This window comes from Pseudorasbora parva, chromosome 12 (assembly GCF_024679245.1).
Source record: "Pseudorasbora parva isolate DD20220531a chromosome 12, ASM2467924v1, whole genome shotgun sequence".
Lineage (NCBI taxonomy): Eukaryota > Metazoa > Chordata > Actinopteri > Cypriniformes > Gobionidae > Pseudorasbora > Pseudorasbora parva.
In genome coordinates, this window is record NC_090183.1 from 18090058 (window position 1) to 18103292 (window position 13235).

Sequence of the window (13235 nt, forward strand, 5' to 3'; positions counted from 1 at the left end):
CGGATTTTCCACGAACAATTTTTACTCTATTAAAATGTTTGAATTATAAATATATGGCATCTTATCTATACAATGTCTAGTTCTGGTCCTTTAATTTGATCGGCTAAGTGGCATTTCAACAGAGCTGATATGACAGACCAACAGCTCTGGGACTTTTGACTGTTTGTGTCAGTCTGTGCAATAAAGGTGGACATTAATGGTGACTCTTTCTGCAGGTTACATTGTTACACCAGTAGTACTAACTAACTATATTATCGAACCACTGACTCATTTCCTTTATTCAAAAACTGATTAATTCAGGAACAATACACCACTATGTTGTGCTGCTCAAACTTTAGCTTTGTTTGAAAACATTTTTCACTGCTAGACCTAAAAACGAAGAGTTAAAATGAGTTAAAATTCATGGTACTCAGTTTATACTTGTTTCTTCAACTGTTGTATAAACAAAATATTACACTTGCAGTGGTTACAAATGTTGCTATGGCGTGAACATTGAGTTCTCCAGTCTAGTGAATGGGAAGTGAGTGTGGAACAAGAATGAAAAAAATGTGCAGTGGAGCAGAAGTGTAGGGATTACAGAACACTGAGCAAGTATGGAGAACCGCAAGGCTCAGTAGGACCGTTGCTTTTCACCTTGTGCATGCTAACCTTGCGAGATATCATTAGGAAGCATGGTGTTAGTTTTCACTGTTACACTGATGATACTCAGCAGCTCTAGATTATATCGCTCATTGACAAAACATACCAATTCATAAAATTAATGTAATACATGGTTGATATAAAAAATAGGATGGGTAGTAATTTCCTACTACTTCCTTTTGGAAAAAACAGAGTTTTTAATTACTGATAATACTGGCCGTTATATCCGTTTCTTAATCTTTTAGCATTTTTCCATAATCGGGTATCGGTTTTGTAATAAAAATGTTGTAAAACAGATTCACCGATAAATGGCACCATCTTGTGGTCATTTTGAAAATTGCGTCCAAGCCCGCCATTAAAGCCTGGCACGAGGAGGGGTGAGTCAACAATGGTGTTCAAAGGTAAAATAAGTTGCATCCCTTAATCAATCAACTTTATTGAACATAACAGCCATTGATGCATAAATTAGATATTTACAAAAAAGATAGGCTATGTACGTTGTGTAGTTGAAAATGTATGTAGTAATCTAGAATACTGTCTAACACTTGGTGGCTGCCCTGTCAAGTCCTCGTCATCAGTTAGGAACCTGGGTGTGCTCTTTGATACCAATCTTTCGTTTAAAAGCCACATTCCTAGCATATGTAAAACCACATTTTTCCATCTTAAAAATAAATCAAAATTACAACATATGTTTTCAATTCAAATGCAGCAAAGGATATTAGCTAAATATTGCTAATTCCTTACAAAGCACTAAATGGTTTAGCTCATCAGTACATAAGCGAGCTCTTAACGCATTATGTTCCTTCAAATCTACTGGCAATCTAACAATTCTAGCCAGTTGATAATACCTAGTCCTATAATATCAAAAATCAACTGCAGGCAGTACATCATTTTACCATTTAGAACCAAAACTCTAGAACTGGCTTCCTAGCCTTTTCGGAAAGCAGACACACTTTTCATTAGTCTAAACCTAAAAAATTAGTATCTGCAAGATGATTTAAAGATCTAGGGGCGTATTACAGAAACTTTCTATCTTAGGTCTTAACAAAAGATAAGATAAGGTATTGATTTTTTAATATTTTTTTATTATAGAAGCATATATTAACTTGATTTACCACAAAATCTCATCTTATCTGTAGTTAAGAAATCTTAAACCGCTCCATCGAGTTTGGTAATAAACCAACAACGCACAAACTGCTTCTGAGGTAAACCTAAAATCAAAATGGAGAAACAGCATTCTTTTAATTTCAGTGCGGTAGAGATTTAAATCTTTATTAGCTCCATTGAAAATCGTTTTATAAATTGCCCTTTGCAACAAAAACCAATAATAACAAAAAATATTCAGTCGTTAGTCACTTGAAGAAGTGTCAGTAAATGCCTTGTGACAGCTTATTGGCCTCTGTAATGTTGGTCGCCATTCATCAACTAACTGCAAAATCATGTGTTGTGGGAGTCTGTAATTATTTACATGTATTTTATCATCAAAGCACAGCACGTCCTCTGGGTACTCCAAAAGTCTCTCCACCATCAACCGTCGCTGCGCTTCGTCTTGTATAAATCAATAAATATAACTCCAATCTCGAAAAAGCTTTTTGTAATGTGATTTTTACCATTGGATTTCAAAAAGGTTTGAAGTAAGGACATCAGTGGCGTTGTCCTAAAGTTAAGACAGCTTTTAGGATTTTTTTGTCGAGTTAGGAGGCTTCTGTAATACCTGTTTCCCATCCATAGTTAAAGGTCCCGTTCTTCGCGATTCCATCTTTCAAACTTTAGTTAGTTTGTAATGTTGCTGTTAGAGCATAAATAATACCTGTAAAATTATAAAGCTCAAAGTTCAATGCCAAGCGAGATATTTTATTTAACAGAAGTTCCCTTTCAAAGCCTACAGTGAACGGCCGGTTTGGACTACAGCAGGAAGTGCAGGTTGACTAACCCTCCGCCCACAAGAACAAGTAAAATAGGGGGCGTGGTCTTGTTGCTCTCCCACATGAAGAAGAGCGCGCATTCAGCGCTTGCATCTCCCCGTTATGGTAAGAGGCGGGACCTTTCCGGGCAAAGTGCGCTAAGCTGCGGTCCAATCACAACACGGGAAGTGCCGGCCCAATCAGAACTCGTTACGTATTTCTGAAGGAGGGACTTCATAGAACAAGTAAATCATCAGGCTGTTTTTAGGACAGAGGAAACAGCGCTGTACAGATAAGTAACTGTTTTTTTACACGCGAAACATGAAATCATGTTATATTGCACACTGTAAACACAACCAAAGCTTCGAAAACACGCTTCTATAATGTGTCCTCTATACTGTCCTCTATAATGTGTGCGTTACTGTTAAATATTTGTTACATTCTTAAATTTATTTAAGGCATTTGTTAATTTGTGCAAATATACAGTATTGTTCAAAATAATAGCAGTACAATGTGACTAACCAGAATAATCAAGGTTTTTCGTATATTTTTTTATTGCTACGTGGCAAATAAGTTACCAGTAGGTTCAGTAGATTCTCAGAAAACAAATGAGACCCAGCATTCATGATATGCACGCTCTTAAGGCTGTGCAATTGGGCAATTAGTTGAATTAGTTGAAAGGGGTGTGTTCAAAAAAATAGCAGTGTGGCATTCAATCACTGAGGTCATCAATTTTGTGAAGAAACAGGTGTGAATCAGGTGGCCCCTATTTAAGGATGAAGCCAACACTTGTTGAACATGCATTTGAAAGCTGAGGAAAATGGGTCGTTCAAGACATTGTTCAGAAGAACAGCGTACTTTGATTAAAAAGTTGATTAGAGAGGGGAAAACCTATAAAGAGGTGCAAAAAATGATAGGTTGTTCAGCTAAAATGATCTCCAATGCCTTAAAATGGAGAGCAAAACCCGAGAGACGTGGAAGAAAACGGAAGACAACCATCAAAATGGATAGAAGAATAACCAGAATGGCAAAGGCTCAGCCAATGATCACCTCCAGGATGATCAAAGACAGTCTGGAGTTACCTGTAAGTACTGTGACAGTTAGAAGACGTCTGTGTGAAGCTAATCTATTTTCAAGAATCCCCCGCAAAGTCCCTCTGTTAAAAAAAAGGCATGTGCAGAAGAGGTTACAATTTGCCAAAGAACACATCAACTGGCCTAAAGAGAAATGGAGGAACATTTTGTGGACTGATGAGAGTAAAATTGTTCTTTTTGGGTCCAAGGGCCACAGGCAGTTTGTGAGACGACCCCCAAACTCTGAATTCAAGCCACAGTACACAGTGAAGACAGTGAAGCATGGAGGTGCAAGCATCATGATATGGGCATGTTTCTCCTACTATGGTGTTGGGCCTATTTATCGCATACCAGGGATCATGGATCAGTTTGCATATGTTAAAATACTTGAAGAGGTCATGTTGCCCTATGCTGAAGAGGACATGCCCTTGAAATGGTTGTTTCAACAAGACAATGACCCAAAACACACTAGTAAACGGGCAAAGTCTTGGTTCCAAACCAACAAAATTAATGTTATGGAGTGGCCAGCCCAATCTCCAGACCTTAATCCAATTGAGAACTTGTGGGGTGATATCAAAAATGCTGTTTCTGAAGCAAAACCAAGAAATGTGAATGAATTGTGGAATGTTGTTAAAGAATCATGGAGTGGAATAACAGCTGAGAGGTGCCACAAGTTGGTTGACTCCATGCCACACAGATGTCAAGCAGTTTTAAAAAACTGTGGTCATACAACTAAATATTAGTTTAGTGATTCACAGGATTGCTAAATCCCAGAAAAAAAAATGTTTGTACAAAATAGTTTTGAGTTTGTACAGTCAAAGGTAGACACTGCTATTTTTTTGAACACACCCCTTTCAACTAATTGCCCAATTGCACAGCCATAAGAGCGTGCATATCATGAATGCTGGGTCTTGTTTGTTTTCTGACAATCTACTGAACCTACTGGTAACTTGTTTGCCACGTAGCAATAAAAAATATACTAAAAACCTTGATTATTCTGGTTAGTCACATTGTACTGCTATTATTTTGAACCATACTGTATATAGGTATGAAATATGATCAGTGAGAGAAAAACACTATTAATGAGCAGGTGAGTACTGGATTGCTGCAGGTTAGAGGGGAAATATATTTGTTTTATTTAATATTCAGAATGCATAGTTGTGAAGAAAATATATTTATAGGAACATTTCAGCAGGTTCAAGATAATTAATAATAATGCAGAGAACATTATTCATTGTTTTAATCAACTGACGGCCATAAAACGTAGTAATAATCTGCATTCTCATGCATGAACCGGTAGGTGCGCTGAATGCCGGAAACTCCCGAGTTGTAATAAGCAAAACACGGAAGTAGTTGTGCAAGTAGTAATTTGAGGTTATGATATTTATGACTTTATACAGTCTTAAGACGATCCATTAAAACCCATCTATACCTGCATTTGTGAGCCCAACACAGTGTTGTTGCAAGCCAGTTCCGTTCGGTTAATGGTGTCCATGGCGACAGTAGATGGGTTTGGGGATGAGTTGCCATTGGCACAGTAGTGTTCGAGGAGGGTCTGTACGTCAGCGCTATACTGGTTAGCCAGAGCTTCCTCGTACTGGTCAGTCCACTGCCGAATTCGTGTCTCCCATCCTTCTGTTGTGTTCTCATCCAGAACACTGGCCTCAGATGCAGAGTTCTGCAACAATCAGAGGACGCATTACATTTAAGATTGATCTGATAACAAATGGAAGAAGAGGATGATATTAGTCGTTGCCAATTAATAGTACTAAAGACTAAAGATTATTGCATTGCGCACAATTAAAGACTCACACTTCACAACTGATCACCATCCAGATGTGTCAACTACAAGACTCTCTCAACTATTGTATCCTTTAAAATTACAATGTCACATAAACAAGCACATTACGTGACAGAATAGTCACATTGTTTTTCTTGATGTTTTTAAAAACATGTCAACCAACTTGCAGATTTTGCACTGAATTGCACAAAACAGGAAAAAGAACGACCTTGAGTCTTGCTTTGTACACTTGGCTTAATGAATCACTATGCAAGCAAAATGCTAATCTCTAAAAGAGATCCAGACTGAACTGCTCTTTCCAGCTCACGACAATGTCTGTACTGCACGTCACATGCAATAATATTTCCTCAGAAGATGTAGTGGATCATTAGTGCATATTTGAGTTCATACCTTCATCCTCATGGATTTTCTGGAACCCTCTCTGTAAGCCTGTAATGACATTTAAAATAAAAAATTATATTCATTAAATGAGAGAGAATGGAAAAGCTCTGACAGACATGACATTTTGTCAGTTACTGACTTTTTACATCCATCGTCTTTGCAGGCAGGTAAACAGCATTGTGCATGTATTTGTTGTTCTACCTTAACTTTCTTGGCTTTAGGGGTAGTGCGCGTTTTCTCTGTGCTCTTCTTTCTCTTCTTGACTTTGTTGTGTTTGACTCTTTTGACAGTGAGAGTGATGCTAGTGGGTGTATGTTGAGTGGCCGTGTACGACACAGCCGAGGCTGACATGTCCTCATCTCCACTCTCTGTAGCGCTGCTCTCGCCCACTGTAAAGGAAAATGCACATGATAGAACTGGTGAGTTTGAATTCTCCTTGTGATAAATGTAGAGATATAACAGAGAAATACCCAGAAAGCTCCTAAACTTAATATCACATTTTGTTAGAAACATTGATACAGAATTGAAACGTCTGAAACTAGTCACTGCTTTGATCATTAAACCCCTGTATACATCTGTAACAGCGTTCTTAGGATCGAAATGGATACTGCAGTCCAAATTTTAAATATTGGAGAGAGATGTTTCCCCCGCCTCCTCCTCCTCCAATGATCTCGTTCATAGAGATTTTTTGATGGATGCGGAGGCTTTTTAGGTCGGGTAGAATCTGCAATCTCAGACCCAGTTTATTAGCTGGCTTCCATTGCAGCAATACATTCTGTTTTCCGCCAACTGGCAACCTGTGGTGTTAAAATACTATAGGGCAAATTAGCAACGTGCGTTATCACACAGCCCAAATAAAAACAGACATTCCAACATGGAACGCATGTGTCAAAGTAGAATAACTGGCTGTAGCATTGTTTTTCTGAGAAACAAGTAGGTGAAAGCTGGAAAGGTTGCTGGAAAGGTCACGTGATGCATGCAAAAGTATACTTGTCCACTATATGGTAGGGATGGCTCAATACCACAATTTTGGCTTCGGTACGGTACTACAATTTAAAACCGAAGTACCGATATTAAAACGATACCACACAGTCGGATATTGGCGCGGGTATATTGCACACGAATGAGTACAATTATGCAAGTTTTGAGTTTATAAAGTGGGATATTATCACAAATGTTTATTAGTAAATTAATCAGCAAAGCTTATCACGTCAAATCAGTCATTTGAAAACTTTCTTGTGAGAAATAATTGCAGCAAAAATCTCTCAAAATTAGCAAATTGCTTCTGGTTTCAAAAAACATTGCACTACACTAAACCAATCTGCATAATCTGATTCAACATTTCACGCTCGTCTCGGGATGGATAACAAAATAATTTAAGCGATTTTATAGCATTTCGTAATAACAGTTACAGGAGATATGAGCTCATAACAACGACACACACAAACGCCTGTAACTTAGAGCTCGCACATTACAAAGTTTCCTTAAACAGTCAAATACACAGAATTATGTACAAATGTCCGTCTTTAGTGAGTATTCACATAAACACAGTCAGTTCTAACGCGAATGTAAATAGTGCAATATACGCATGCAAATATTATGAGATCTAAATGTCATTGGTTGAGACGAAAGCTGGAGATTTTGTGATGTTCGATCTTATGTTAGGCTATGTGTGTGCGTTGATCAGTGTAAAAAGAAAATACATGTCTAAATGAGATGGTATGAATGATTCACTGACCTGTCGATCTCTTAAGAAGTCTTAAAGTCAGGATAGTGACAGATGCTTCTTGGCTAGGTTTGATGGTTCTTCATCAGTTTTATATGCAAAGTAATTACAAATTTCACTTCTACTCCCCTCTTTATTAATTCGTTTTGGGCATCTTGAGTGAGATTCAACTGCTTTATCCATTTTGTTCGTCTATGTTGTTAGTCAGTTTGGGTGGCGCGCTGCCATCTAGCGGTGAACTTCGGAACAGCAGCATATACCGAAATGTGCAAAATCATGATATCGTACCGTTTGAAATAAAATATATAACGGTATTTTTCCAGTACCGGTATACCGCGGATCCCTACTATATGGACAAAAATCCTTTCCTCGAAAACCTCAATTTCTTTTCGACGGATAAAGACATGAACATTGAATAACGTGGGGTGAGTAAATTATTATTATATTTTCGTTCTTATCTTAACGCCGCATTCACACGGGGCGCAGGAGTTAACGCTTCCCATTTACTTTGAATGGGTGACATCATCTGTTGCCGAACTGAATTGTGGGTTCCGTCGCAGCGCTTCACATGCGTTGCAAGCGGCAGAAGTTGAAGATTTCTCAACTTTTCAAGCGCCAGCGCAGGCGTCATCCAATCAGATCGCCGTATGCAAATATCCTACAACAGACGCTAGCCAATTGCGTTCATTACTGCTCCGTGAACCATCCAGACGCAGTTCCCGGACCACTACGTGATATTCTTCCCGCTGTCTGCGCTTTTTCAGGATTTAATGTACTTAACAGCTTCGTGCACCTGTGCAGTGCGCTGACAACAACTACACGGGCAATCGCACTCACACATACAACCAAATCGGCATCCATTTAGTCTCACAGACTAGCTATCATAAAAAGGCGCTTTTTTTGTGTTGTGTTTTGGTCCAAGCGGCAAGTTAATGTGATTGGCTGTTGTCACTATGACAATCGCGTCAGCACCCAGCTTCAGCCACGCCCTCCGTCAAGCGTTAACGCCTACGCCCCGTGTGAATGCGGCGTAAGTGAACTACTCCTTTAATGCCTTGTTGGTGTAACAATATCAATGTATGTATTACATACAACTGTTCAACCGTAATGCATTTGGTTTTACTCAATATTTCAACCATATTATTGATTTGATTGCACGGACACTATCGGATGAGAACTGAACAGAGCTGGATAAATGACATCACTGTTTTCTGCAGAGCTTCTTTATAGCCAAATTTAACTACTTTCATAATTGATTTTTACAGTTTATGAACAGAACAGCAAACTGACAATGTCACTATTTGATGAGAATTGAACTGAGCTGGACAATGACATGTTTTCTGCAGAGCTGCTTTATAGATGAACTGAACTAACTTAATAACTGATAATCTTTACAACAGAACTGAACTTATTTCAGCTGAATGATGACAACATTTTCTTTTTAGAATTAAATGGTTTGCCTCATTTTCCTGTTGATCACTGTTAAAGCTACTTTAAAACAGTATGAATTGTACAAAATGCTATAGAAATATAAGTGACTTGATTTATTGTTACTCTCAGTGTTGAATAGTAACGGACAGATGTTTTCTGAAATATGTACGGTTGATTGACAAAGCATAGGTATACAAACATACATATTCGCTTTCACAAATGCTTGATAAATTAAAACAAAAAAATACTATGAAAATAACATTTATAATATGATTAAAATGTTATAATAGGTTATGACATTTGTTTGCGAAGTTATGTTGTATTTATTGGTCACTACTTATAATATGTTGGGATGGTCAGTTGAGCAACAAGATCGCAGCACATCTCAAATCTCACAAGGATGTGTTCTTGGTCCTTTCGAGTTCGTTTTTTCAAGGTAGCCTGGCAAAGCCGGTCTCCACTAGAAGGCAAGTTCATTCTTTGCGTTCTTGGAAGTGAGAAACAGACAGTTTTACCTGAAACGTTCTCTTTTCTGCGTTGCCCATCTAGCCCTTTCTTCTCCAGACCCCTGCAATAAGAACACATTCAGTACACATTCTCTTTACATTAATAACTGACTGCCATGACTCTCAGTGAAGCTATTGGCCAATGTTCTTATGAGGCCAATAACTGCTATGATGAATCAGTTTACATTTTTACCCATTTACTTTTACACAGAGTGGATTGAGGCCTAGACATTTAAAGGTCACTTTCATCAACACATTTCAACACTTATCATATTTATTTGTTTTTAAGGTTAAAAATGCAAAGCTTCACCAGCCAGTAAGATACACGCTTAGGGGAACATGTTGACACTTTCCTATAAATCAAGCTATCACAACATATCGGATATATTTAAAAAATTGACTGTACTTTGCATTAAATCAAATGAAATCTGTATTTCCATATGGGTTAAAGCATGTTCAAGACTAAAGTTTTTCTTCCAGGTATGTAAACTTTTCAAAGAGGGTGACGAGATGATGCCACTAAAGCACAGTACAATCTGAAATTAGATATTTGAACTACAAAAACCACCAACCTGCAACTCTCACACTTAATGAGGAAGCCATCCTGCATTAGGCGGCACTGACACCAGGAAGGTGGAACTGCGCCCTCCACAACCTCCTCCTCCTCCGATGAGCTCTCGCTGTCGGCAGAGTTGTCTGGTTCATTGTTGGGGAAACAGGGTCGTGATCGTCCCAGTGTTCCATTGCGTTCCGTGTGGGAGAAAATGGTCTGGGAGAGTGGGGAGGCAGGAGGGGTGGGAGGGGGTGGAGCTCCATAGTTATGATCCTGACAACACACAACGGAAGACTGTTGCATCTTCAAACAACGGTGTTCAGGCACAACAAAAGAGAAAAGGAGAGAGAGAGAGAGAGAGAGAGAGAGAGAGAGAGAGAGAGAGAGAGAGGGGGGGGGGGGGGGGGGGGGTTGAAAGGTGGGGAGCAGGGGAAAGGGTTGGGAAGAAAGAAGAGGTGGGAATGAAAAACTAAAATGTGGCATTCAAAAGTGAACAATACTTTATGATGTCGCTCTTAAACTGAAACCATAAAACAAAGTAACTTAATTTAAGCTAGCTTGATTTTTTAAAAAGTGAGGAACACCACTGGAAATATTGCATGATAAGACAAACTCCTTGTGAAGTCCCTCATTTGTAAGTTGCTTTGAATAAATTAAAATGCAAATATAATATCTGTCCAGGTTGGTTTATAGTTATGTTCAAGTGAGAGGTATTGACTTTGGGTATGAGTGTTACAATAATCTCTTTTCATTATAATTCGCTTCAATTTAATCATGTGCACCAAAGCAAAAGTAGCATTATGCATGAGGTTTTTTTTATATGATTCAGCACCACGCATTAATGAGGCGCTATTAGGTTACACCAGTGGTTCTCAAGTGTAGGGCGCGCCAAGCAGAAACAAAAAACACAGAAAATAGCTGTTGCAATGGCGTTAAAGTGCATGAATAGTGGTTGGCGCTTTGGTTTTATAAATTTCACTGAATCATTCTTCTTCAGATCTCTATTGTGTACTTGCTGCTCCACTGCCATGTTCTGATGAGAAGACATACAAGTTGAGCTTGAATATGTATAGAATATATTGTTCATCCAAAGCATTACTGAAAAATTTACATTAATTGTTTATTGACATTAAAAGTTATAAAAGAATAATAGATCCGAACATATTTTTCAATGATTCAACATCAACAGAAAGTGAAATGCCACATTTTTTCAATTTAAAAATCAAATTTTTATAGTTTTTAATTAAATTATCCAGTTGTCAAAGTGGGGGTGATAAGATTTTTTTATTTTATTTTTATTTAAAGGAAGCTTGACCTCTTTAAAGGAGTTTGAGAACCACTGGTTTACACATTGATGTTAAAATATAATTCCGTAAAAAAAATCCTTAAATGAAAAATAACAAGAATAAAAATAACTTACAGCATAGGGCAGACCACCATATCCATGATTCTGTGTGTTCCCACAGCTGCGACTTGAGTAATTTTTCTCGTTTACTGCTGGGCTTGCTTCAACGGACTCAGGACTGAGAGAAAGAGAGAGATTTTTGAAAAGCGTGCATATAAAACACTAGTGCTCCCTTCATTAGTTGCACAAGTAACTGTGGTTCTGTAAACTCCAGATGACCACAAGAAGCAGAGTTTAGCACTACTAGTGAATAATTGCAGCACCAGTCAGATAGACTGATAGCCTGGTTAAAACTAGATCATTCTCAGTAGTAACTGAGTTATGGTCTGGCAAAACTTCATAGACAAACAATTTACAAAGGGGCGTCACCAATGGACGATGACGATGAGGCTACCTATGCAAAACGACAGAGTAACATTGGAGACAGCAATTCTATGTTTGTGATTTCGAGGAAAATGTTGCAATGGCTTCTGACGACTTTTGCCGTTGTTGTAAAAGAAATATGATAATAGTTGGCGTCCACCGCCACTCCATCAACATTTTTGCTAAATTTGGAAAACCTAATAGCATCTCAGACCGACTGAAACATCTTGGATTGACGGTTAATGAGCTCTTTGCCAGACTACTTGCAGAGCAAACCTAAATGTGCTGGAAGTTGTATGGGTTTTCCCAGGCTAATAGACTGAGACAATACACCAACAAGATCTGTCACAAAATGGGCTGAGCTCTGAGCATTTTAAATGACAGATCTATGGTGGTCACCTGGAATTTAGAGTGCCACTACTCTTCGGCTTCATTTCTCCTGACCATCAGAAGCAGTTAAAAGCACTATTAGGTGACCCATATCAACACAGACACAAAAGGACTGGCACTCAACTGAAAAGTACTTAAGGTCCACCTTAGTGATCTGCAGAACTGAACATGTTGAACTGAAAGGAGTAAAAATTTGATGGAGGAAAGAGAATCCCAGTCCATCAAGAAAACTTAAAGGGATAGTTCACTTTAAAAAAAAAAAAAATCATAGCCATCCTAGGTGTATATGACATTCTTTCAGACAAATACAATCAGCGTTATATACTAATTTATATACTAAGGCTAATTCAAGCCTTATAATAGCAATGAATGGCAGCCTAAAATGAAGCTCAAAAGTGCTCCATCCATTATAAAAGTAATCCACACGGCTCCAGGGGGTTAATAAAGGCCTTCTGAAGTGAATCAATGGCTTTGTGTGAGAAAAAAACCTATATTTAAAACATTATAAAGTAAAATATCTAGCTTCCAGCAGATCACCTTCCATATTCATCTTATGAAGAAAGTGTAACACCTCTTGCAGTTTAAAATGCTTACACTTCGTCTGACATAATAGGCGTGCTAGTTACGCTTTTTCATTAAGTTGAATACGGAAGGTGGCCCACAGGAAACTAGATATTTTACTTTATAACATGTTAGATATGGAAATTTTGCTTACAAAAATGCATCGCTTTGCTTCAGAAGGCCTTTATTAACCCCCAGCGGATTACTTTTATAATGGATGAATACATTTCTTGGAGATTAAAATTTTGGGCTCCCATTCACTGCCATTTACAATGCTGGGAAGTGCCAGGACTTTTATTAATATAACTCTCAATGAATCACATGTAACTTGTCTGAATGAAGAGAGTCATATACACCTAGGATGGCTTGAGGGTGAGTAAATCATGAGGTAATTGTCATTTTTGGGTGAACTTTAACCCGAGATAACGAGACAGATCAAGTAGAATGACAATGGACAATGGTTGTTGAAACCACAAGGTAAAAATTAAACATGTAAGAGCTT

The 13235-nt window shown here is 38.1% G+C and overlaps 1 protein-coding gene across 5 annotated transcripts in view; it reads right to left on the reverse strand.

Moving 5' to 3' along the window:
* The window catches only part of setd5 (SET domain containing 5), a 46941-nt gene that overhangs the window by 15096 nt on the left and 18610 nt on the right, over nucleotides 1-13235 (reverse strand). For 4 of the 5 annotated variants that reach the window (XR_010908595.1, XM_067459399.1, XM_067459397.1 and 1 more), the window contains exons 3-8: nucleotides 11435-11537; nucleotides 10034-10317; nucleotides 9471-9523; nucleotides 6000-6187; nucleotides 5808-5846; nucleotides 5049-5294 (exon numbers count right to left, since the gene is read on the reverse strand). Coding sequence is in view for 4 of the 5 variants with exons in the window: in XM_067459399.1 (XP_067315500.1) it covers nucleotides 5049-5294; nucleotides 5808-5846; nucleotides 6000-6187; nucleotides 9471-9523; nucleotides 10034-10317; nucleotides 11435-11537 (913 nt within the window). In the remaining variant the exon portion in view is untranslated. The remainder of the gene's footprint in view (nucleotides 1-5048; nucleotides 5295-5807; nucleotides 5847-5999; nucleotides 6188-9470; nucleotides 9524-10033; nucleotides 10318-11434; nucleotides 11538-13235) is intronic. The other variant, XM_067459400.1, reaches the window with a different exon arrangement.